This window comes from Physeter macrocephalus, chromosome 11 (assembly GCF_002837175.3).
Source record: "Physeter macrocephalus isolate SW-GA chromosome 11, ASM283717v5, whole genome shotgun sequence".
Taxonomy (NCBI): Eukaryota; Metazoa; Chordata; class Mammalia; order Artiodactyla; family Physeteridae; genus Physeter; species Physeter macrocephalus.
In genome coordinates this window covers 39,302,293-39,328,780 of record NC_041224.1, presented here as the reverse complement: position 1 = coordinate 39,328,780, position 26,488 = coordinate 39,302,293, and the positions used below count along the sequence as shown (strand labels likewise).

The 26,488-nt window shown below is 52.4% G+C and overlaps 1 protein-coding gene across 2 annotated transcripts in view; it reads right to left on the bottom strand.

Annotated features, from left to right (window-relative positions):
* ARNT2 (aryl hydrocarbon receptor nuclear translocator 2) overlaps window positions 1-26,488 on the bottom strand; it is a 195,438-nt gene that overhangs the window by 14,780 nt on the left and 154,170 nt on the right. For both annotated transcript variants that reach the window (XM_024129735.3, XM_055087888.1), the window contains exons 12-15: window positions 20,149-20,300; window positions 10,309-10,381; window positions 8,551-8,674; window positions 3,324-3,423 (exon numbers count right to left, since the gene is read on the bottom strand). In XM_024129735.3, the coding sequence (XP_023985503.2) occupies window positions 3,324-3,423; window positions 8,551-8,674; window positions 10,309-10,381; window positions 20,149-20,300 (449 nt within the window). The remainder of the gene's footprint in view (window positions 1-3,323; window positions 3,424-8,550; window positions 8,675-10,308; window positions 10,382-20,148; window positions 20,301-26,488) is intronic.

The following is a 26,488-nucleotide window of genomic DNA, read 5'->3' as shown; positions in this document are numbered from 1 at the left end:
GCGTCTCCTGCTTTCAACGGATGAGTCCCAGGAAGAGAGCAGCTTCTTGGAATAAAAATCAGTCTTGGTGTTAACTTGCTCTCTGTGCTCTGGTTAATTTGTTCCTTTGGGGGCACCTATAAAGCTTAAGGATTCAGGAAATAGGCCACAGGCTTTCAGCGAAAAGAGCCTGTCAGTGGAAGCCTGCTGGGTGGGGCCTGGTCCTGTCCGCCCCCATCCCAGCACAAACTGCTGTTTACCTCTTTTGACCCTTCAGTGAATCTTCAGTTGAATCCAAGGAGTCCTTAGTAGACACCCGCTGTGTGTGTCACCCGTGCTCTCTGCCTGTCCTCCCGCAGGCTCAGTGCAGGCTCAGTCCCTGACCGCTGTCTCTGCCCCTAGGCCTGCGCTGGCTGCACTGCTAGGCACGGCTTCTGTGAGATTTTCCCAGTTCCGCCAATTATACAACAAGCTCATTACAGATAAGGAGAAGGGGGAAGACGTGCGTTTCGTTTCAGGCTCTTCCTCCTGCCTCCCCAGGGCCAGCTCCGCACAGGCAGAGTGCTTGCTGGGTGCCCACGAGTGAATCACGTGGGAAGAAGGGGGCTAATCACGGAAGGCCTGGGTGGGGGTGGGTTTTCAGCCAGGTTTTAAAGAAAGGAAGGTTATAGACCAGTAAAGAAGACCGGGTACCGTTTCACTAATTGTATTACAATATGATTTCCATGCTATCCAGTCCCTCTTAAAATAGGGAGAACTCAAAGATGACAAGACATTCCTGAACTAACCATGATCCAGGGGAACTTCATTCGCATCCTCCTGAAAGCACTTCCTCACTTAACACAGGACTCCTTTCCCATTCTCCCTCCTGATGAATGTGTGAGCTCAGAGGGCCTTTTCTGATCACTGTTCTCTGGGGGCAGGGTGGCCCTCGGTGCCCTCACAGCACTGATTGGAGAGCTGGCAGTAGCCCTGTGGGTCCTAGGAAAGGTGCCCTGGCTAACGTACGCACAGGGCCCACGGGACCACAGCAGGACTTGGGCTGGGGGCGTACTTAGGGATGTGCTGCCACAGCTGTGCCATTCTGCTGGGGGCTCAGGGTCATTCATCCCATAGCCCTTCCCACTCAAACCAGCTCAGGCCCTGCAGATATACAGGAAACTGCCCATCCCACAGGTGTAAAGCCTCACGTGTTCTTTAATTATTATTATATTTTTAAAATAAATTTATTTGATTGATTTTTTTTTTTTTTTTTGGTTGCGTTGGGTCTTTGTTGCTGCATGCGGGCTTCTCATTGGGGTGGCTTCTCTTGTTGCTGAGCACAGGCTCTAGATCGCGGGCTCAGTGGTTGTGGCGCACGGGCTCAGTTGCTCCGCGGCATGTGGGATCTTCCCGGCCCAGGGCTCGAACTCACGTCGCCTGCATTGGCAGGCGGATTCCTAACCACTGCGCCACCAGGGAAGCCCTCTTTAATTAATCCATCCATTCATTCTATAGACCAGTATCTAGTGAGTGCCTCCCCAGGGCCAGGCTCCACACAGGGGCTGGTGTCCCCCCGCACTCCTTCCTTACACAGCCGTCCAGACACCAGCCTGCCTTCCCTTCTCGGTAACTGCCCTCCACCCCTCCCTGCTCTTCTGTTTCTGTGATGACAGTCCACACAGGCACAGCACCTCCAGCTGGACCGTCTCACTCCTCCACTGCACCCCCCACGCCCCTGCCACCCGGAACTTTCTCCAGGACTCTGCTTCCTCAAGTCCCTCTTTTCCCACAAGTCATCAGTGATGGAGTCCAAACTCCCGGGCATGGTATTCAAGGCCTCCGAGGTCTCATTCCGTTTCTCCCAGACTCGAGGTCTCCCCATCTCTCCTGCTTCCCGGGCTCTGCTCGCCACATCCCCGATGTCTGGGTGCCCGCCCTGGCAGCAGGTGGCCACCTGACTTTTGCTTCTGGGCCGCCCTCCCACCCTTGCCACGCTGCCTCGGGCTGTCCCTCCTGACCTCTGGCCTCTGCTCCGTCCCTGCTGCCCTCTGTCCAGACGGCAGGGGGGTGGGGGGCAGCAGCAAGTGTTATGAGGACTCGATGAACACGGGCCTGGGCTGGCACACAGCCTGGCACGGAACTACAACTGGTCACCGTGTGCTGAGTGCACGAGTAACACAGCAGCAGGGCAGAAGTCTGGAGCCTCGGCCAGCGCTCAGCAGAGCGGGGTGACCGGCAGGGATGATGGCTCAGGAGCAGCTCACTGGGGGTTGTCGTCTTGTCCTCTTGTCCCCAGACCAGAATCGCTGCCTGTGGCCAGGGTTCCCCAGAGACTCAGAACAGGTTGCAATCCAGCGAGGCCCAGCTGCAGGGCTGGTCAGAGCCACTCGGAGATTTCAGAGGCTGCTGTTCCAGGGCACAGCTGCTGAGCTACCTGCTGCTTCCCCAGGAGGTCTGTCCATGGACCAGTGTGGAAGCATGAGCCTCATCCCCTTAGAGAGGGCAGTCCCGGCCCGGACCTCTCCCTGGGGTGGCTGGTCCCACCTGCCCAGTCTTGGTCCCTGCCTGCATCTCATCTGGAAACTCAGCTCTGGCCAAGTCAGCCAGAGGTTGGGCTGTATGAGGAGCCCCATCCTCCTGGGCATGCATCTGAGATGCTTCTCCTAGAGAGTCTGGGGGCATCTGATGCTCACCTGAGTACCCACACACCCTCCCTGAATGCTGCGGGTCTCTCCTCTAGCCATTCTCCCCAGCCTGTGCTCCTGTTTCCCCGGCAGGCAGTGGAGCCAGGCTTTGCCTCTGGTGGTATTGTCATGGTGGTGCTGTCAAAGCTTCCTCTGTGACCTACAAGAGGTCCCTGATGCTAAGAACCAAGCTGTGGGAAGGCCAAACATCCTGCTTGTACCTCCCATGAGTGGCCCTTTAGGCTGAGACCCCAGGCATGACGGGCCAAGTTGTCCTCTCCCCCTTGGAGTTGGCCATGGCCTCAGAACCAGGGAACAGGGCACTTTCTGCTGCCTTGTCAGGTGTCCCCAGCTCTGCCCCATCTGGGTCCTGGCTAGAGGCCACCTCGCTCCCTTCTCCCCGGCAGGCACCGCTACACGACGCAGTGGCTGGCACCTTTCACATCTGAGATAGAGTAACTGACACCATGCACGTACTACGGTGACTTACCTAGGGCTCACAGGGCAGAACCTGAGCCACCGGACTCCTCAGCCTGGCCCAGGCGTGTGGATGTGTAAGCACGAAGTGCGGTTTGTAGTATTTGTTGCACACAGAGCCAAGCTCTGAGACCCAGGGCTTCACTGGCTAGGGGGGCCTCTTCCTGCCCTCTTGCCCTGCTGCCCGCCCCCGCCAGGTACCTGAAGGCCTTTCCCGAGTGTCCCGGGGGAAATGGGCTTCCTTGGGAGTAGATCTGCTGAGTTCCTGCTGCAGAAGCTGAGCTCATCATCTTCTTCTCCGCTGGGAAAAGCAGAGCAAGGGTCACATTTGAGGAGTTCCTGCCCTACAGACCCCAGGGCAGGGAGCCCCGAGCACAGATGCAGAGGTGGCGGGCACAAGCAGGAGGGCACAGGCCCTGGGCAGCCCCATGTAGCCTGCCCCGCCCTGATCTCTGCAGCTGCTCTTGAGGGCCCCCGGCTGTTCCCTGAAGCCTCAGCTGGGCCACAAGCTGTAAGGCAGGCTCTTTTCGAGAGTCGGGAAGATGAAAAGAGCTAAAGAGGGTTCTTCCTCAGACAGTATTTTACGGAGTTCTTCTCACCTGGGGTGGGTATGATGCCTCTCATTTTTTTTTTTTTTTTAAGATTTTTTTTGATGTGGATCATTTTTTAAAAAAAGTCTACTGAATTTGTTACAATATTGCTTCTGTGTTATGTTTTGGTTTCTTAGCCGCAAGGCATGTGGGATCTTTTAAAAATTATTATTATTATATGTTTGTTGCTTTTTTTGCGGGGGGCTGCACTGGGTCTTCGTTGCCGTGCGCAGGCTTTCTCTAGTTGCGGCGAGCGGGGGCTACTCTTCGTTGCGGTGCGCGGGCTTCTCATCGCGGTGGCTTCTCTTGTTGCGGAGCACGGGCTCCAGGCGCGCAGGCTCAGTTGCTCCGCAGCATGTGGGATCTTCCTGGACCAGGGATCGAACCTGTGTCCCCTGAACTGGCAGGCGGATTCTTAACGTCTTCCATATGGGATCATAGCTCCCGGACCAGGGATCGAACCTGCACCCCCTGCACTGGAAGGCGAAGACCTAACCACTGGACCGCTAAGGAATTCCCGATACCTCTCATTTTATGCGTGAGAAGGTGCAGAGCCATGGTTAAGAGGACAGGCTCTAACGTCCAGCTCTGCCCTATTTATCTGGGGTGTGGCCTTGGACATGTTATTTAACCTCCTCCTGTCTCCGTTTCCCCGAGTGAAAGATGGTGATAATAATAGTAGCTTCCTCATAGGGCTGTGGTGGGAATTCAATGAGTTAGCATAAGTTAAGTGCTTAGAACAGGGGCCAGTATCAGAGCCAACAGCATTTAAATGTTTGCTATCACTTGCTAGTGAGGAAACTGAGGCTCAGTTTGTCCAAGCTCACGAGCCAGTGAAGGAGGACTCAGGGCTTGAATCCAAGTCCAGCACTCCTCCCACTGGCCCAGAACCCTGCCTGACCCCGCTGCCCTAACCCAGCAGGTGCTCCAGCTAACCTGGAGCAGCCCCGACCTGTGTTCCTCACCCTTCCACGAGGGTTTCTTTGAGAGGCCAAGCTCCTCATACAAGTGAAAACACTCAGGCCCAGCCAAGATGCGTAATAGTGGATGCTTTTCTGCCACCACGGAGTGCTAAGTAGAAAACTCAGCTCAGCAGTCTCTCCCACAGAGAGAGGCTGAAGAAATGGGCTCAAATCCCCGCTGGGCTGTTAGATCTTAACACGAGGAAGAGGGTGGTAGTTTGAGAAACAGGAGTGGGAACAGGAGCCTTCTCACTCCCTCTGGTAATTGAGGGGTCCAGGGCTCTCTGAAGCACCCTCCCAATCTCCCTAGAATCTCAAAATGCCTACGCATCTTATTCCTATAGACCCTAACATCCCTGCTTGCAACAAGATCTTGGAATAAAGGATATAAAGGTGAGTTACATGGCAATTATTTTGTGCCTGGACAGACCCCGGTCTGCACCTGTCTGCACCTGCAGACAGTCTGCACCTGTCTCTGGCTTGCTGGTGGGAGGCTGGGTGGAGCGGGTGGATCCTCCATTGAGTGGGCGTGAGAAGTGATGGATGCTCAGGCTCACGGGCTTGGGGCCCAGAGAGCTGGCTTCAGGGGCCATGTGACAAATCGCCCACGTGTGTCAACAAACCTCTGTGACGTTTTGAGAAACCGGAGGCACTGAGCAGTTTCCCTGGTCCATTTTCTTTTGCTGCAGTGACGGGGTGCTCATTGGCAAATCCTTACAGGACGCAAAGAGATCAGACTCTTGGGTGTGTATTTCTAACCCAATCATAAAGTCTTGGATCTTGGAGAGAAAGAGATGAGGCTAAAAGTTGCATGAGTTAGGAAGACTTCTGGACTTCTCTTGGCTATAAACAAGCCACTTTTTCTCATGTAATTAAGGTTTTTCGGTGGTTGGTTAAATAAGAAACATTTTTTTTCTAAATGCTCCAGGACATCTGTGGGGTACAAAATTACATCTACCTATCTATATATAACTTAATATATATATATACATAAAATTATTCAGTCTTCTATATCTTTATTATTTTGATCTACATGATTTGCTAGAGATGAAGAAAGGCATATTGAAATCTTCTGCTATAATCTGGCTTTGTCAGGCTCTCTTGTGTTTCAAACTATTTTTGGATTTCACATTTCATTGTTCATGACATTTATATCTTCATTTTAGGTTCCGTCTTTTACCTGTATACAATAAGCTTCTTTCTCTGCTTTCCTCCCTGGTTTTGGAAAGCATCATCACCATCTGCTCTTTCCGGTTACATAGTTTCATTTCATCTTGTTTTGGTTATATCATACTTTGGCACCATACTCTTCAAGAATTATCAATCACAAGCCCTTGGGCATCAACTTATTTCATTACTTGTGCTGTTCATATTTTCTTGCTCTCTCTATTTTTCTCTTGAGAGTTTTGCAAGTTGCTAACAATTTCCTTGTCTTTTCTTGGAAGTGGTTTGGAGGCGAGACCTCTTTCCTGCCATCTTTTTTTTTTTTTTTCCATCCATTAGTGGTTATGTTTAAACATACTTGAAGTTATATGTCAGAGATAAAGTAGTATAAACTGATGAGAAATCTCTGTTTCTAGTCCCCTGATCCAAAGTATGTATCTTTGCTGAATTGACTCTGGTTTTTATTTATTTTTAAATATCTTTGTTATCTTCTAACAATGTTATATTAATTCCAGGTGTCATTAGTTTCACTTTTTCACCGCTTCTTTTCCAACCTATCACTTCCATTCTTGTGTTCCATATTTTGATTCATTTCACAAAAAGCACAGTCTTCTGCAAGTAATTTTTTCCAGGAAGTATAAGTAGATGGTGCATGTCCAAGAAGGTCTTTCTGTTGCTTTTTCATATAGGAAAGCAGCTTGGTTGGTGGAAATACTTTTGGATTACATATTTTCCTTCCCTTCTTTTTCCTTTTCTGTTAATTTTTTTGCTATTTTGTCATCTTTATGGGAAAAGGTCTATGTTTGTATAATATTAAAAATTCAAATGGGTTTCCCAGAAATGCTGTGGGTATCTGACCAAATATTTCAGGCTTATCTGAGAGGAAGAGGAACTTTTGCTATTGTTTCCTCTTGCTGGATGAAATTACGTTTCTCTATAAAAGTCGAGGAAATACCGCTGTGGGTGGGTGGCACATCTGAATGGCCGGTGGGAACCACCAGAGGGGAGCCTCCCTGTCATGCTAACAGGTCTGTTCTCTGTTAGCAGCTGGGCACCTGCTGCTCTCAGTTCAGGCAGCTCCAGCGCGCTCCCTACTTTCCTAGCATCTGGTTCACAGCCATGTGGGCACGAGGGCTGGGGTCTTCCACTGCAGGTGCTGGCAGCAGGAGGCCTGAGATCTGCTCTTTCCCAGCTGCCCGGGGCCTCTCTGTCCTCCCTGTGGCCCGTGCTGGCCCCAGTTCCTTAGTCCTAGGAGGATGCTCATGGGGGTCCCTTCCCATTACTGCGTTCCCCAAGCTTCCATGGCATGAGTTGGCCGGTTTCTCCCTTCAGCTGATCCTGATTACACTGTATCTCACAGATCACATGAAAATGGAATCTTTTCCCTGAATTTTGGAACTGACAAAGACACTTCCAAGTTTTATATGTTGCTGATCTTAGCGGCAGTCTGAGTGGGCGAGTGAGGCAGCTGCACACGTGGGTTCCACGTGACACCTGAACTTTGAACAGCACCATTTTCTTTTTTAAAAAAATTTCTTATACCATTTTACATTTTATTATTTATTTATTTATTTTTGGCCGTCCTCGCAGCATGTGGGATCTTAGCTCTCCGACCAGGGATTGAACCCGAGTCCCCTGCAGTGGAGGCACAGAGTCTTAACCACTGGACCGCCAGCGAAGTCCCAAGAATGGCACCATTTTCTCTAACTGCAGTGCTAACACAGGGGAGCACCCCAGTGACCACCATGAAGGATGAGCCATGGAACACCCATACAGTGGAACACTATGCAGGTGGTAAATACGATTTAGACCATTTAATAATCTAGAAAGATGTTCATAATAAATTGTCATGTGAAAAAGTAAGCTACCAAACAGCAGGAGCTCGATTTTGTATACAAAAAGATTTCATATGTGTAGAAAAAGACAAAAAGGACGACCTTTAAAAAGTTAAAAAAGATTAAATCTGGGTGGTAGGATACTGGATAATTTTTATTTTCCATTTTACTGCATATTTTTATTTTAAAATGCGGTCCTGTCTGCATTAGAGATTAAGTTGAGATTCTTTTTTTTAAATAAATTTATTTATTTTTGGCTGTGTTGGGTCTTTGTTGCTGCGTGGGCTTTCTCTAGTTGTGGCGAGTGGGGGCTACTCTTGTTTGCAGCGCGCGGGCTTCTCATTGCGGTGGCTTCTCTTGTTGTGGAGCACGGGCTTTAGGAGTGCGGGCTTCAGGAGTTGTGGCTCGTGGGCTCTAGGGCACAGGCTCAGTAGTTGTGGCGCACGGGCTTAGCTGCTCCACGGCATGTGGGATCTTCCCGGACCAGGGCTCGAACCCGTGCCCCCTGCATTGGCAGGCAGATTCTTAACCACTGCACCACCAGGGAAGTCCCAAGACATTTTTTTTTGTTTATAGGGACATGTCTTTGTCTTGATAAAACTAAATTCTACCATGATTAATAGAGCTCATTTATTCCAATTCCTCAAATTTTGAAGATGAGATGTCAGAGGCCCCAGGTTGGTTGCCCCAGGTAACAGGTAAATGAGAGGCGAGGCCAGGAGTAGAGAGGATGCACTGGGACCCCTGTATTTGGTGCTACTTTTCTACCCTGTAGAAGTCGCTGTAAATTCACCCTCAAGGGTGGCTGCCTCCAAATGGCTGGACAGCCACTATAAACCCCACAATCTCACAACCTCAGCATCCTTTGGAAACTTACATGCACTGATTCCTGCAAACATCTCGGCAAACCGTGGATCTCTTTCCTGGGAAAAGATTGAGTCTGCCTTTTCCACAGACTTCCCGGCCTCGTGAACCCCGGCTGGTAGGCTGGAGACAGGAACCTGTTTGCACATGAAAACACAAGAGCATCCTGCGTGTAAGGTGCAGAACAAACGCTCCCAATGGTCACCTGTTTGCCTCCACCAGATCCTCCTCCCTCAGAATTGCTGGCATTTCAGCCTTCGGTGTTGTGTAGGGCAGGAGCTTTTCTGTACATGGAAGCCGAGAACAGACGGGCGGGGGTGTGAACGAGAGGTCACAGAAAGGTCACTGGAGCCCCACTGATCACTTGGAGAGAGATAAATAAAAATTATCAACCTAGTCTAAATCTCAGGAAAAGTGAACATAAAGTTTAATTGGAGAGAGAGGCCAAATACCAACACAAGCTGCGGTTTCTCCCGCAGGGGGGCCTGGGGAGATGGAGAAGGAAAGGGGACAGGGCAGTGAAGTGGGAGACACAGGCTGTGACCCGACAAGTGTGCTGAGAACAGAGGGGCTCAGACGAAAGGCAGGAGAAGCAGCGAGGAGGCTGCAGGGCTGACACAGTTCAAAGCCGTGCTGGCTTAGGCTTAGGGTTAGGGTTAGGGTTAGGCTTAGGCTTAGGCTTAGGCTTAGGCTTAGGCTTAGGCTTAGGCTTAGGCTTAGGCTTAGGCTTAGGCTTAGGCTTAGGCTTAGGCTTAGGCTTAGGCTTAGGCTTAGGCTTAGGCTTAGGCTTAGGCTTAGGCTTAGGCTTAGGCTTAGGCTTAGGCTTAGGCTTAGGCTTAGGCTTAGGCTTAGGCTTAGGCTTAGGCTTAGGCTTAGGCTTAGGCTTAGGCTTAGGCTTAGGCTTAGGCTTAGGCTTAGGCTTAGGCTTAGGCTTAGGCTTAGGCTTAGGCTTAGGCTTAGGCTTAGGCTTAGGCTTAGGCTTAGGCTTAGGCTTAGGCTTAGGCTTAGGATTAGTTCCCACACAGCTTCTGCATCTCAGTACCAGTAAGTCCCCTACATACGAACGAGTTCCGTTCCGAGAGCATGTTCGTAAGTCCAATTTGTTCGTAAGTCCAACAAAGTTAGCCTAGGTTCCCAACTAACACAATCGGCTCTATAGTACTGTACTGGAATAGGTTTATCATACTTTTCACACAAATACTACATAAAAAACAAACAAAACATAAAGAAGACCTTTTTAATCTTACAGTACAGTACCTTGAAAAGTACAGTAGTACCAGCTACATCACTGCTGCTTTTACGCTTGCTTCCGGACATCCTGGGCTTGAAACAAAGATACTGTACTACTGTACTCTCTACAGTACTGTAGAGTAAAGTACACAAAAGCACAGTCACTTGTAGAGGACGCACGCAGGTGACAATGTACGCCAGACACGTGAGCTAACTTCTGTGACTGGACGTGCGAACGCACGTTCTCATCTTTGAAAGCTCGCAGCTTGAAGGTTTGTATGTAGGGCACTTACTGTGCTGGCTGACCGCGGCTCCTAGCGCTTCCTGTTTTACACTCTTCATGGCTCGGCTCGGCTCTGCATGGAAGAGTCACGGCCAACCCCCCGCCCCACTCCGGGGACCGAAATGCTTTTTGCAGGGTGTGGGTAGAGGGAGAGACAGCACCTCTTGAGCTGAGGGGCTCAAGCTAAGGATTGGATTTAGTCCGCAGTCCTTTGGTTGGAGACAGTTCCAACTGGGAAAGCGTTTTCCAGAAATTCACCTGCGGTAAGTCGTAGGATGACAACCCGTCTCTCTGGTGCACCTCCAATTCCGCCTGCTGCTGCTGAAGCTGCCTGGGAAACAAGGAGTCAGCAGTCACGAAGAACAGAAGTGGTGCTGACGGGGCGGAGCCACAACCGTCCCCTCTCCCCAGGGGCACAGAGGGCAATGCCCGATGGATCTCTAAACTGTTCTCAGTTATGACTGATTTCATTATTTTTATGTCCCAAATCAAGACCCCAAGCCTTGTCTTTTAAGTGTAGGCTGCCAATATTTAGGAAATAAGTTTTGATTTATGACTTCATTTTATGCAGGGTAAAAGACACCAACACTAAAAGAGAAAAAAATTTAAGGCAAAATTCAGAAAAGCCAACGATGCTGTTGGCTTCAGCCAACGCTTGCTTCCCTGTAAGCTGGTAGGAGGTGACATCATCCCATCCAAGTCTCACGGTAAATTTTCACAGTGGTTACTTTACCCCACATTAAAATTAAGAGACGGAAGTCGAAAGAGGCCAAGCGGTTGTCCCAGTTGGCTGACCAGCAAGTGGCTGTGACATGACAGAGCCAGGATCTGACCTCACGCGTCTGACCCGTCTTGCTCTGCTCTCTGCGTGGTACCGGGATGCTTGACTTGGGAAAGAAAAAGACTCCTTAGAGGGAATGGTTGCTTGACGTTTTAAAGTATGGAAGCTGGGTTACTTTCAAGGCACAGTGAGTCCTGCAGCTCAGAGCCTAAAAAAGGGGCAGGATGACCCTTAAACACCAACAAGGATGTCAGGCAAAAACTTACTGGCAAATTACTGACAAAAATCAGTCCCCCACCCTTGCCCGTGCATCAATTTAAAGGACATGAACAGACCATTCAAGCATAAACAAACATGTAATATGCAATATGTATACATATAACATGTATATACATATAACAAGCAAGCAATTAGGGAAATATTTTCACCACTAAAATAAGCAAAATAAGTGCAAATTAAAATAACCTTGAAGTATAATTTTTCACCTACTAAGTTGGTAAAAACATGCTTAGTGTGTTGGCTCGGTGCTGAAACCACCCTGCTCACACTCCGTAGGAGAAGCGTGTGTGGACGCAATCTTCTTGGAAAGCAGCACGGCGACCACGTTAGGAGGTACGGCCAGGGTCACACCCTTCCTTTCCAGGTGGTCCCCCCTGCTGCTGGGGTTTCTGCTAAGGAAATGACTCGGGGCAGGAAACAAGAGCTATCTACGCAAAGCTGGCTATAATAGGGGAGTGGCTTGGTAAACTACGTATATTAATTTGCTGAGGAAATCCTCCACGGTCACCCACAGCGGCCCCTGTGAAGACTATCTGGAAACACCAGAAGGTGTGATAAGAGTGTGTGGAAAAGTTCAGCACGAAATGTTATGGACGCTATGATTACGGCTACGAACGTTATGTCCTATGTGGGTGAACAAGATTTGGAACATGGAAAAAAAAATACCTTAAGTGCTTGCATTAATTGGACAGATTTTCATTTTCACTATTTCACTATTTTAAGGCAAGAATGATCCTAGGGGGTCCCTTTGTACATCTTTGGACATCAAGCTTTTCTCATCCCTGGCCACGCCCTGGACAGGGAGGTAGCAGGACCCCTGGAGGGACGGCTCACAGATTCCCCCTCCACCGCCTTCACTCGGGGTGTGAGGTGCACGGAGAGCTCACTAGACCCTCCACGGGGAGGAACGGAGGGGTAGGCTGGTGTGGACTGGCTCAGTCAGGGGAGCAGGTCCCTGCAGAAGGACCACCGCGAGCTCGCAGAGGGATAACTGCAACCTGAATCAGCAACCGAGGATCTGGAGGGCCCCCCTCGGAGGAGCGGTGCAGTTGGGCCGGGGGGAGGGCAAAGACGCCGGCATCCACCGTGCACCCGCCCCAGCCCTCTGCTACGGCTCTGCACTCACGCAACTCACGTTAGCCTCACCGTGAGCTAACCCTCGAGGTAGATATTTTAGAAACTCCCTTCACAAGTGGGGAAACTGAGGCCCAGAGAGGCTACCGGGCTGCAGAGACTGCACGGCACTCTTGGAAGGGGTGATCAAAGAGGGTGCAGGGAAACGGTTCCTTGGCAGGTGTGGGGCAGTGGTAAGGGAGACTCGGCTTGGATACTGAAGAACCCCCGGGCTAGCGGTAGTGGGGGGAAGCCCAACTTCCCCCCGGGCTGCAGGGGTAGGGGGAGCCGGCAGGGGTCAGCTGCCTGATGACGGATGCAGCCTCCGCTCGCCTTGGGAGGAGGCCGGCCTCCTCTCCCCCACTGTCTGCAGCCTGTCCCTCCGCTGGCCGGACAACTGGAAACCCTCTCGTTCCTGTCCACAGAGTTCAACGTTGGCCCTTCCCGGGCACGTAACAGGGCAGAGTGTGGAAACAAGGTCTCAAAGGGCAAACACAAGCGTCAACACAACCGCCAGGCTGGTAGGTGGTGAAGACTGAGAAAGAAGAGACTTTCTAACTCCGAGCGCAGAAGCATTCCTTTTACTGACTATTCTCAGCAACTAGGAACGGAATGAACAGAGCTCCCCAGCTGGATCAGTCCCTGGTGTTGATACATCATCTCCTCAGACGGGCCACTGGCCAGTCTCTGCCCGACCGCCAGTGTCCTGGGGAGCTTGCTACTTGCCGAGGCAGCCTGCTCCGTCTGCAGACAGAAACAAGATAAAAAGTCTGTCCCCAGAACAGCCCAAATCTACCTTCCTACAACTCCCAGTTTGAGTTCCAATTCTGCCCTGGAGAAACACAAAATAAACGGAATTGTGTTTCTCAACTCTTTTTCTCAGCATTCAAAGAGATGTACGGTCCAAACACCATTCACTCCTCCAGCCGTGCCTTTCGCTTGGTGCCCCTGGCGTGTGTGTCCCCTGTAAGGGAAGACATCCTCGAAAAGGACCCCAGGTGCAGGACCCAGTGAATAGTTTATTTGGGTGAGCCATGTCTTCAGTGAAGTGTGCTGAAATATCTACGCCAAGCTCTGTGCCAGGCACTGGAGGATGGATGATGACTCAGAACCTATGTGGTCTCTTCCCTGGGGGAGCTGACAACCTCCAGAGGAAAACAGACAAGTTGGCAAGCAATTGCAGTATGTTAAGGCCACGACACGGGAAGAATGAGGTTCTATCTGAGCACACAGTGTATCTTCCCACCTCGGTGTGAGAGCCCAGGGAAAAGGTTAACAATAAAACCAGCATCCTGAGATTGCCCAACAGGCAGTCTAAGCCTATGCTTGTAACACCAGGAAACAGGAGCACTGAAAATAATTTTCCGAAAAACGGATATTTCAAAAACATTTTAAAGAATCGACATAATCATCAATAGAAAAATCACAACTTTCTAATTCTTACTTGACAGTTGTGTTTTGTTTTATTTTGATTTACATCTTGAGGGCACCCTCATCTTTCATTTGCAGGACCTCTAAAATCTAAGTGTAGTACCCAGAGCCAGTGCCTCGCTACTGTTTTCACATCTCTGCAAAAGTCCCATTTTACAGATGAAGAAATTGAGGCTCAGTGACACAGGTCTGTGTGGTGCACACAGGACTCAAAGCCAAGTCTGTCTGGTTGCAGACCCCGCACTCTGTCCCACAGGTGTAACAGGAACCATCACGTCACGCCTCCCATTCCAGAGCTGTGGGCCCCACAAGACACCACCTTGAGCCACCAGGTGGGAGAGAAAAAAAGACCTGTGCTTTGGGATTTTTGGAGCAGTGAACTCCCCTTCATGGCGGGAATCCGTGGACCACCCTTTCTCCCTTTCACAAGTTTCCCAGGGCCCAACCTTCAAGCCACAAGCAATCTTCCAAGAAATAATGACCGCTCCTACCTTGTGGCTCAGCCTCGGTGTCCAGCCCAAGCACAGAATCTTGGTGAGTGGGCAGTTGTGCTGCTGTGCCTGGGGCCTGGCCGTGGGGTGAACGGGGCAGAAACCCAGACCTCTCCACTCACCCTGCCGTGTACCCTGGGGCTGGTCTGCCATACAGGGAAGATGGGCTTCTAGTTTGCACAGAAGTGTGGTCAGGGCCTGAGGTGTTACGATGGGAGTTTGCCCTCAGCTCTGTTGCTCTGGGGGCTTTGAGACCACAGAAAGCAACTTTCACCGTAGAAGGAAAATAAAGTCTCAGGCCTGGCTGGCCAATCCCAAGGATCCTAACCTCACTCCCCCTGTGGTCCGGACATCAGATTCTCCGTCCTGGCCTTTGGTTTCCGCTTCCGCAGCCGAGTGCATGGGGAAGAAATGCTGACCCGCAGGCCGCCCCATCCTGAGAAGAGGCCAACGGAGCTTTCTCGGACATTTCACGGCAACGGAATAAAAATAAACCTTGGTGTGCTTGCAGATTCCAGAGAGGGAGAGACACGGCAGCTCGGCTGCAAGCTGACTGACAGTGCACGGGAGGGACCTGAGGGAACCGGGGTCCCACTGCTCTCGACCGCTGCCCCCTGCCCCCTGCCCATCAGCTGGGGGACTAGAGCTGATGATTAGAAACCAGACGTATCAGGCCCAGGCTTCCTGTCAGTGTGACCTCCCTGCATGGGAAGGCGCAGGACGTCGGGCAGACGCTGTCAGTTTCTCTCTGACGCTCCCAGAATGGAGGTTTTTACTCAGCCTGAGTAAGTGAGCAACCAGCCATTAGGGGGGAATTCGGGGGCAGCGTGTGAGCGCACCCCTGGGAGAAACCGGAATCCAGCTTGGAGCCATCTCGGGGCTGGGCAAGCTCAGCTGACCAGAGCGAGGCTAATAACACCCTCCACTGATTGAGCGCCGTCTGCATGCCCATTGTGAAGGACTCTGGGTGCCTGTCAAGGGATGTGGAACTGTTCTGATCAGGGACAGGGCGCAGTGTGAGTGTGGCTTTAGAGAGATGGCGTCTGGGGCTGGATGGAAGGCAGGAGGAACCGGTCAGGAAGGAGGACGGATGCTCACCCAGGAGACGGCAGAGGCCTGGATGGGGTCACCGGAGAAGGGGCAGAGGAGGAGAAGGAGGGCCAGAGAGGAACCCAGACGGAACCTGTGGGCCCCGGTTCTCTGCCAGGTTGTCTGTTGCAGGTGGATGAGAGGGCAAGACCCAAGACAAGTCCCAGGATGGGGCTTGTTGACAGGGTGTTTTGGCCCCTTCCTCTTCTCTAAGTTCTGCAGACACCAGGAATGGCACCTTCCTTGTAGGTCTTCTTTGCTTCCTTTTACTCCCTGCTCCCACAACCTCCCAACTACCGGCCAGGTGGGCTGGGCCCGAGACAGCCGACCCTGAAGATGTGGGGACGGACGGCGGGCCCCGAGACGCCCACCGTGACTATGGGCGTGGTGGAGTTTCAAGGACACACGTACACAGGCACAACACGCAGCTGTGGTTACGAAGACCCACGGTGACTCTGTAAGGGGCTGTCACACAAACAGGGCTCAGACCCAGCAGATGCAAAGGGATGCCTTTGGTCCCCGCTAAGGAAAGCACAGCACCTGGCTCGTGCGAATGACTCCTGCACCAAGACGCCCACGGCTTGTCTACCTGAAACAGTGTCGATCACTAGACACTAAGACGTGGGCACGTTTCAAAGTTGTGCCACCAGTGTGCGCGATGGGAGTCTGCGTTTTCTGGACTTCGTTCCATGTTCCTGCAGCAACGTACAGGAAAATAGGCAAGGGTGACAAAGAGGCCTTCTTTCCAGCAGCTTCAAATGCTAACCATTAACACTCCATTTCCCTGGGAAGTTTCTTTTGGATGCTCCTGACTGAATGCAACTGGGTTTGCAACTCCCCACCGCCCCCCCGCCCCGCAAGCACAGAGCATGTAAGGACCTTTCCATAACGAGTCTGCCTACCGCTGGCGACATTTAGCCACACATCTGAAGCAGGGCGGACAGTTCTCGCGACAGTTGTCACTGCCCTCTACTGTCCACAGTAAACATTTCCTACCATCTTCACCCACTGAAGACCTTCTGGTCCAGCAGACAATAGTTCAGGCCTCTGCTGTGCGTCCATGTGCCGAGGGACACGGTCACCCCATCTAACCTCAGGGAGCTGCCAGGAGCAATCGTCCTGAGAAGAGATGTAGGGACACCCCTGGGGACAGAATGTTCTGTTTTGTCAACGATGTCTGACTTCCAGGAAAATAAATCCAAACCCCTGCCTGTGATTGCTTTTAGGAGGAAGGGTTTCACTTTCCTTCCAGGCTCCGCTGCAGCGCTGCCTGCTGGGGATGCTTTCTCGGGGGAGCCTGAGTGGAAGCGTGAGTTCTCTGTCTCCCCTGTGCCCTCGTGATGGCGTTTTTACCTGTCCCTCCCTCCCGCTGCCTACTTCTCACGCTCTCCACGTGATGGGAGCCTTCCGGGGGGGCGGGGTGGTGGTGGTGCAGAGACCAGAACAGAGGCATCCTGAGTTTACTGGACGCCCGGCGCAGCGTTCAGTGACTACCCGCTGCGTTGAACTGAGTCGCAACAGGGCACGCGACCGTGATGGCTGAAGCTTGCATTCACGTTAGAAGTGAATGAATGGTGAAAAAGGTAAAACTACCAAAAACCCAAAAAAGGGAGCTTCAGTCTGTTCTTCTGCCCTAAGTCTAGAGGACTCTGCCCGGTCCCCAGCCTGGGACCATGCTCTTTACTGCAGAGGGAGGCCCACACTTGAGCGGCTTCAGTGACAGGCAGGCTGTTCCCGCCACCCCCTCAGAGGTTCTCTCGCAGCAAACCACAGACATCAGGCACCACACACGCGGCAGGCGTGAGGCAGGAAGGCAGGCAGGGATGAACGGAAGAGAAGAGGGACAGGATCGTAGCAGGAGGCACCTTGCACTAAGAGCCAGTCAACAGGCGGCATCAAGAGGATGAACGTTCTAGGAGAGTGCCCACGGCTCGGAACGCGCGGCCGGCTTGCCCGTTTCCACGGCTTCGGGCACAGGCAGCCGGCGGGGCTGGAGAGGGGCCAGACCAGGCATGGGGAGCCTGCAGATGAGCTGTGGCTTGAACAGATGCCGAGCAGGTCTGCTGCTCTCTCGCTCACTTCAGCCTCGTCCCCCGGGGCTGCCACTGCCCGTCCCTGGCTCCAGGTCAATGAGCACACCTGTTACCTTCATCCTAGGAGCTCCTGGAGGTCAGGCCTGTGTCTCACCTCCGCACCCCCTCTGCGGAACGAAGAAGGAGCCATGGGATCCTGAGCCCTGCCCGCCTGACTCTTCCTCCTGTTTCTTGAGATTCACCATTTTCCCCAAGGCCAGGGCGGGACGTGGGCCTGGCACTAGCGGGTGCCGCTCGGCTCCCTCTCCTGCCCAGGCCGGGGGAAGTGGGAGAAGCAAAAACCCCTCCACTGGACTGAGTTTACCAAGCAGTGACCAGACAAAGTCAATTATTAAAACATAATAACGTTATCTTTTTGCATACCTGGATCTACAGCTATATTTACTCCTGTTATTCTCACCACCAGCAAAGTCCTGACTAGAATACGGAGGTATAAGAAGAATCAGAATCAAGTAAGCCAAGGGATAAGATGTAAAGAAAGAGGAGTCGGGACTTCCTTGGTGGCGCAGTGGTTAAGAATCTGCCTGCCAATTCAGGGGAGTTGGGTTTGAGTCCTGGTGCGGGAAGATCCCACATGCCACAGAGCAACAAAGCCCACACGCCAAACTACTGAGCCTGCGCTCTAGAGCCCACGAGCCACAACTACTGAGCCCATGTGCCACAACTACTGAGCCTGTGCTCTAGAGCCCACGAGCCACAGCTACTGAGCCCATGCGCCACAACTACTGAGCCTGCACTCTAGAGCCTGCAAGCCACAACTACCGAAGCCCGTGCGCCTAGAGCCTGTGCTCTGCGACAAGGAAAGCCACGACAATGAGAAGCCCGCACACGGCAACAAAGAGCAGCCCCTGCTTGCCGCAACTAGAGAAAGCCCACGCGCAGCAACAAAGATCGAATGCAGCCCAAAATAAATAAATATATAAATTAATTTATATTAAAATAAAAAAAGAAAAAGACAAAAAGAGGAGTTGGCCAGACAGTCTGGGAAGAATGATCAGTGAGAACGAGTTATTGATGGGGTCCCTGGTGGCTGCTGGGAAAGCAAGTTAGCAGAGCTGGGTGCCACAGCCAGGCTCTCGGGGGTCAAGAAGAGATGCATGGTGAGGGGGCTCCAGTACAGACAGGTGGCAGGGCCAGCTGGGAGGAAAGCAAGGAGGATTGGCAAGACAGGGGTTTTCCAAGATCAGGAAGCCACGTGCCTAGGTGAGGGCCCGGGAGGGAGGCTGTGGCGGGACTGGACGAGAACCCAGGGGCCACCGGATACAGAGGATGCGCTGGGAGCTGGAAAGCAAATGGAGGGCTTGGCCCTGGAGGGAGAAGCCAGCAGAGCAGGAGTGGAGGGGATGGAGACAGACCCCCACATGAACAACGAGAGGTTCACAGGGAGGGCCCCGGCTTCTCTGTTCGCTGGAAGGCAACATGATGTGCGCAGGGTTCGAAGAAAGCGCACACTTAGCGGATCTGGGGCAGCCCGTAGAGAACAAGCCAAGAAACCCGAGCAGCTGCGGCAGGTGGCAGAGGGGTCGCCGCCGCCTCCAGAGCATTGGTACTGACTGCTGCAGACCCCTCCGCCCAGGGCTGCTACTCCGCCAGGGCGATTCACACACACCGCCTACGCGCATGATCCGAGGCGGGGCGGGGATGTTCTGTTATTCCCTTCATTTTACAGATGAGCAACTGAGGCTTCAAAAGAGCAGGTGACTTGCCCAGGTGGGATCTGGGATTGAAAGCCAGGTCACCTGTCCTCTGAGGGATCTTGTGTAGACCCACCTGTCAAGCTCTGTGCCTTGTGGCCCAGGAGCAGGGCCAAAGCCGAGACATTGAGGGTGCTGCCTGGAAAGGAGGCTGCTATGTGGGACCCAGGGAACCCCCAAACCCAGGGAGCTGGGATATGGCAACCGAGAGCCCTGAGGGAGGCCAGGAGGTCACGGTGAGTGCCCGGAGGCATCAGTGCCCGGGGGGCTGTTAGCAGATGAGGATGGGGAGGTGGCCAGGCTGGGAACAGACTCCACGGACTCAGTGTTGAACCTGGGACAGTGGAGGACGGCAGTGCACTGACCGGTACGAGGAGACACGGTGACAGTCTCACCAGTCAGCTCATCGCAGGCCGCTGAAGGCTGCGATTCCTCCCACACACTGGGCACTCCCACACACTGGGCACTTCCATGTGCTCCCGCACACCTGAACACCATTTTGCCTTTGTTCCTGTTGGTTCTCTGGACTTCTATTTCCTCGAGAGGAAGTCCAGAGAGGAGGCATGACCCGCCTGTATCTAGGAGCCGGACCTCATCTAATCCTCATGGGAACCTGAGAGGGAGGTGCTATCACCCCTTCCACATGTGAGGAATGAGGGGACACACCAGTCAAGGTCACACGGCTGGGAAGTCGGGGGGGCCAAGACCGGAGCTCGGGTCTGTGTGTTAACATGCGTGGGACACAGCGGTGGTGACGCCAGCAAAGATCTTGGGAGGACGGCGTCAGTGATCAGACAGAAGAGAAACCACGTGTCCCGGGGGCGCCCACCCCCACGCCGCCTGCCCCGACACCCTAGCGCTGCCAAGAGGCTCAGCCTCACTCTCCTCTGCCCCCGGCTTCAGCAGGACCACGAAACCAGGCCAGGCGGCAGGCACACAGCAGAGGCACGAGGAAGCCCCAGCTCTGCCCTGCCGGGCTCTGCAGAGAAAACAGCATGGGAAACCAGAGCACCTCGAACCGACTGTGCTGACGGAGCGGGAGGGCCGTGGGGGCCATCGCTCAGCGCTGGGGTCTCACACCCCGGCAGGGAATTGAGAAGGGGGTCCCGGGAGGGGAAGGTACGTACTTGACATTGGTGTTGGTGCAGATGATGTACTCGATCTCATCAGAATAGGGGTTCTGGAAGGTGAAGCTGCTGGTGCGGATTAACACCCACTCCCGGTTCTTGGTGCGGAATCGATACATGACCGACAGCACTTGGCCTTTCAGCTTCACCACCTGAGCAAACATTTGGAGAAGGAAGTCAGCGGGAGGAAGGATGGTGCCAGACAGAAGAGGGGGAGGCAGCCAGCGGGAGCTCAGGACAGGAGCATCGTAGCCAAAGACAGGCACGGAGGGAGGGTGGGGGTGGGAGAGAGCGGTCACCTGACGGGAGCCCTCTGTCCACTTCCCCCGTGAGGCAGGGCACTGCATTTAGGTTGTTCTGTCGCCACCGTGTGAGAAACCAACTAGTCAATGCCCATTTGATATCAGAATGTTTCAGCGTTTACAAATCAGATCATGAAAACTCTACAAGCTGGAGGGTTTCCCTTTTTGCCTTGGCTGCTAGGGCGCTCTGAGTTTGGTGCCAGTGCTCCCGTGAAGTAAGGCTCTCATACTCAGCTGTGTCGTGACATTGTATTCATGGGTTTATTTATTCATACCTCTCATTAAGAAATTCTTAAACTCTGTTTAACATTGTAGATTGGATTAAATATACTCTCTGGGAGGAGATAAAATAACTAATTTCTATGCATTATCTATTTGTATGCATGTATCTGTTATTACCCTTTTTTTTTTTTTTTGGCTGTGCTGTGTGGCATGAAGGATCTTAGTTCCCCGACCAGCGATCGAACCCGTGCTCCCTGCAGTGGAAGCGTGGAGTCTTGATCACTGGACCGCCAGGGAAGTCCCTCTGTGATTACTTTTATGTTGCAGTATGGTTTCCAAAATACTTCCAAATGTAAACCCTCACAAGAACTAGGTGAGGTGGGCTTTACTATTTACAGAGGATAATGCTGAGTGTCACAGAAATAAAATAAGTTGCCCAAGATGGGACAACTTTGGTGGAAAAGCTGGGACAGGAACCAAGATCTTGCTTCCAAACGGCAAGTGTGTTCCAGCGGACACACGGCTGGCTTTCCTGCTCTGTGCACACACACGATCTATCACACACAGAAACCCGGAGATGCGGAGGCGGGCGGGCGCAGGTGCAGAAGGCGGCAGGTCGCAGGGGCAGTTCTCAGCTGAAACAGGAACGTGAGAAGAAAGGACACAGATGGCTGGCGCGTCTGGGCCTGGCTGTGCTCATGAGGCCAGGACAAAGCAAGGCAAACAGGAGCGCCCCCTCCTGGCCTTCGGGACGGGAAGGCCCCAGGCGCTGGGCATAGGGGTCGGGGAGGCACTTGTGCTTTATTCCAGGTTGGACGTCAGTAGCCAGTCTGGGGGCAGGGACCCCTCGGTCACTGAGTCTCCCCGACCCTCAGCCCAGGGCCCGGCACAGAGCAGGCACCTCAAGCACATTTCCTGAGCCGACCTGATGCATCTTTGGCCCTGTGCCCTGGGCTGATGCAGCTGGGGCGGCCATCCTCTTTCTGCACCACCCCTGAGGAGCAGGATGAGATGACACCTGAGGGTGCTGGGCTCCCTGGTGGGAAATTCCACGTGATAAAGAAACCAGACCAAAAGCGAAAGGAGGGGAGATGCTTCCTGACACCTCACGTGAGGAAGCAAAGCCGTGGGGGTGAGGCCAGGCCGGGCGCTCGGGGGTGCCTGCCGGCCGGCCTGCAGCCCCAACAGGAAGCTGGCCAGAGGTCAAGGCCACGTGCCCCTCAGGTCGATATTCTGAGGGGTCCTCTGAGTCTGCACAAAGCACACGGGACCCAGGCAGCGCCCCCGTCGTGAGACCACTTCTTCCACACTCTGAAGCTCGTGGACGGAGCCTTTTCATGTTTCCTGAGAAGGAGATTCCTTTTCAGGCATCTCCAGGATGCCTGAGATGGTGTGAAATTTTTTAACTCCATGTAACAAACACTCCCAAGGCACGGCCTGTGTGCAAGCTCAGCCCTTGGAGCTGTGGCTAAAGAGCCGAGGGAGGGAGCGCAGCCCTGCACCCGCCTCAGGGCCGACGTGCAAGCATCCTGTGCATGTTACCTCACGCAGTCCTCACAGCAGTATTTTGCGTAGCTGGAAACTGAGCCTCAAAGGAGTTAACTATCCTGCCAAAGCCGTATGACTGAGGAGGGGCAGAGACAGGATGGGATCCCAGGTCTACCTGACCCTGTGCCCCTTGCCTTTTCTTGAATCGCTATAGCTGAGACAGAACACTTGTCCCCAAAGAGCTTCTCACCTAGCACAGGCAGGGCGGGTGCCTGGGTAACCATAACTCAGAGAGAGCAAATGCCACTACAGAAACATAAGACTGAGGCAGGAGACAGATGGGCCCCAGGCTGAGCAGCTGGTCCCCGCTGTGGGCAGACACTCCAAGGTAGCAGGAGCGAGAGAGGAGCTGGGCCCTGCCCAGATGAGAGATAAAAGACCACATAGTCCTCATCTTCGAAGTCAAGGAGACCTTCCTGACTACGCACGTGCAGAAGGGCTCCTTGGAGGTCAAAAAGGAAAGGGGAGCCACGCCGTAGTAGATGATGTCAACCTACGCGCAGGCCTCTTCACTAGAATCCACCGTGGCTAAGAGATGCACGCACACATGGGAGGACCCTGAGATAAATCAAATACGGACTCAGAACCAGGCAAAGCAAGATGACTGGACAAAGGAAACCGGAAGAAATGCCCCCTATAAGTGATTCTCTCTCTGAGCCCGTCCGTGTGTCTATCCACACATACTCTTTTTCCTCCTAATGAACAGTTTACTTGTCTCACTCCTTTCTGTCTTTGTGGGATTCTTTTCTGCAAAGTTGAAGGGCCAGGGCCTTGTCACTGGCCACCGGTCTAGTGGCTAGGATTTGGTGCTTTCACTGCCGCGACCTGACCTCAATCTCTGGCCAGGAACCAGAAGCCCTGCTTCAAGCTGCTGCAGGCCGAGGCCACCTGAGATCAAGATCAGGTGTCACGGGTTACCAGCAAGTCGAGGAGACAGCCTTTCTCAGGATCCAGAAAGGGTTCCTGGAGGGAGATGGGTTTGGGTGAAATGTTGGCACGTGAACACGCTGCGCCTTCTGGGGAGGGCTCTCCGGGCAGAAGGCACAGCGTGAGCAGATGTTTGGGGGCGGGGAGACCTGAGGTGCAATGGGGGATGGGACTAGGCACGTAAAGGCAGCGTGGGTATCACAGTGCAGGCCTGGAGACCAGGCTGGTATGTTCAACCGCGCCTTATTCAGGTGCGATGCTAGTGTCCTAGATCACAAAGGCCAGCTCTTCCTGAAAACAGCTTTTCTCATCACCACCACCACGACTACCACCGTCACCACTGAAGGCGCCTGAGCAGAGAGAAGAAGGAACCTGTCTTAAATCTCACTGGGTTCCACTCTTGCCTCTGACTTCTAGGTCAGCTGGGATCCAGAGAGGGAATCCAAGAGCAGACACCAGAGCGAACTCAGGATTCCCAGCCAACCTCACAAACCAACCTCAAAATTCCTCACAAACTCGATCCCACTCTAAGGTCTCACGTCAGGGCCATTCAAATACTTTTGTTTAAATCCAGAGTTCAAGGGCTGACTCCGAACTGACATAGCCTCCTCCGTGCTTTTGCAAAAACAAGCCACTTCCCTTTATCAACATTTGTCCCTCACCCCGACCACTGGTGGCTAGAACCCAAAGAACACAAGCGAGGGGCCCAGGCCTGGCGCTCTCCAGGATGTCCTTGTGGCTGCTGCCTGCTGCCCGCTGAGCCCTGTGACCTGCCCTGGCTGCCGGCTCTAGGGCGTGGCTGCTTTGGCTTTGCCTCCTGCCTGAGGAATGAGGTGGCTGCTCTCAGAGCGAGGGTTACTTAAGCCAGATACCAGGGTGGGATCGATGTTAAATTCCTTCTTTTTCTTTTAAAATATCAGGGGTGCTGTCAGACGGTGAGGCCGGTGTGGGGCTTTGGTGATGGGGATGGATGCTTTGGAAGGAGGCAGGCTCCAGCCCTAGCTCTGTTATTGGTCTTGCTGTGTGATTCGGGGCAGGTGACTGAACCTCTCTGAGTCCTGGTTTCCACTGCAAAAACGTGGGGATGATAATATACTGTGAAGGATTGAGGATCATACAGGATAACGTATGACAAAGGGTCTGGCTGGTTACCAACAGTGATGGGGGGGGTCCCATCACTGTTAGAGCTTCATTTCCCTATGCAAATGAAGCCAACCCAGTCCAAAGAGGACGATGCTAGACCACGCAGTTTATAATAATTTCCACATATTTAGCAAAGATGGCATAAGAGATATACTATAGCAGTGTTTATTGAATGTTTAACCATTCTGATTTCACATTTTTTTCCAAACTGAAAGTCACCTGCTGTGGGTGATGATCCATTTAGACTACTTTATTAAGAGCATCCACGTGCAAACGCCATAGCCAGTGGTGGAGATGCTGGTGAAAAGCACAGATGTGGAGCGTGCCCACAGGGAGCTTATGTTTTAGTAGAGGAGACAGAAAAAAAAAAAAAAAAGGAAATCAGTGGACAAAGAAAACAATTGAAAACTGGAATAGTTGCTGTGGAGGAAAAATGAGGGACCGAGAAGGAGGTTAGGGGGTCTTTCTCAGCTAGGGTAGTCACTGATGGGGTCTCTGAGGTGACAGGAGTTAAAACCTAAAAGATAAGAGGTGTCAGTCACGTGAAGAGTGAGGGTCAGAGGAGACACGTGCAAAGGCCCTGAGGTGGGAGAAAGCATAATGTGTTCAAGGAACCCAAAGAAGGCCAGGGTGGCCCATGTGTAGTGAACACATGCGGATGAGACACGCAGGGCGAGGTTCCTGCAGCCGTGGTAAGTAAGGGGCTTGGACCTGCTTCTAGGTGCACGGGAAAGCCATCGGCACTTTTTAGGTAAAGGTGGCAAAATCTAATTTACGTTTTCAGAATGGTTTGGCCATGGGACAAGAGTAAAAGCAGGTAGACCAGCCAGGAAGCTGTTGCAAAAGTCAAAATGAGAGATACGGACGGTTGGCCTAGACAAGGTCAGTAGGAGTGAAGAGAGGGAGAAGGCGGCGGGTTATGGGTGTCTCTTGAGGTGTAACAGAAGCACTCGATGGGCTGATGTGTGGAAGGAGATCAATGGAGGAGTGAAGACTGTTTCTTGGTTTCTGGCCTTTGCAACCAGAAAGACAGTGGTGTAAGGGAGATTGTGGGCTGTGAGAAGAGAATCGAGCATTCTATGTTTGAAGGTTATTGGGCATTGGAGTGCAAGGGTGGGGTAGGTGCCTATGTATCTGCAGGCGATGGTCTGGACTGAAGTCATCCAGTGGATAAAATCGCCTGGGAGGCTTCCCTGGTGGCGCAGTGGTTGAGCGTCCGCCTGCCGATGCAGGGGACACGGGCTCGCGCCCCGGTCTGGGAGGATCCCGCATGCCGCGGAGCGGCTGGGCCCGTGAGCCATGGCCGCTGAGCCTGCGCGTCCGGAGCCTGCGCTCTGCAACGGGAGAGGCCACAACAGAGGGAGGCCCGCATACCACAAAAAAAAAAAAAAAAAAAAAAAAAAAAAAAAAAATCGCCTGGGAGAGTCTGTTTCGCTTTTGTAAATAAGTTCATTTATATCATTAAAAAAAATTAGATTCTGCCTATGAGTGGTATCATATGGTATTTGTCCTATTTACAAAACAGAAACAGACTCACAGATTTTGAAAACAAACTTATGGTGACTAAAGGGGAAACACTCGGGGGGAGGGATAAATTAGGAGCTTGGGATTAACATACGCACACTACTGCATATAAAACAGATAACCAACAAGAACCTACTATATAGCACCGGGAACTCTACTCAGTATTCTGTAATAACCTATATAGGAAAAGAATCTGAAAAAGAATGGATACATGTATGTGTATAACTCAATCACTTTGCTGTATACCTGAAACTAACACAACATTGTAAATCAACTATACTCCAGTAACATTTTTTTTAATGAAAAAAAAAATCACCTGGGGGATATTAGAGAGAAGGAGAGAGGTCAGTAACGGAACCCTAGGGCATCATGGCTTGGAGACGCAGGCAGAAGAGGGACGACAAAGCAGTCTGACAGGTGGAAAGAAAACCAGGAGCTGGTGATGTTTGGGAAGAACAGAGCGGAGCGCGCAGGGCGCAGGAGGGGTTACGCGATCTGCGTGCACAGGCGGCGTGTAATTGGAGCACTAGATCTATTTATGCAGACATATCCAGGCCTTTAATAGGAGAGCTAGGCTGTCAGAGGCCCTCATTCTGAAACACTTGTAAAGCAGAATGTCAAGGACTTATTCTCTCAGATGAATGACGAACTATTATTCCCTCTTAAAAAGTCAT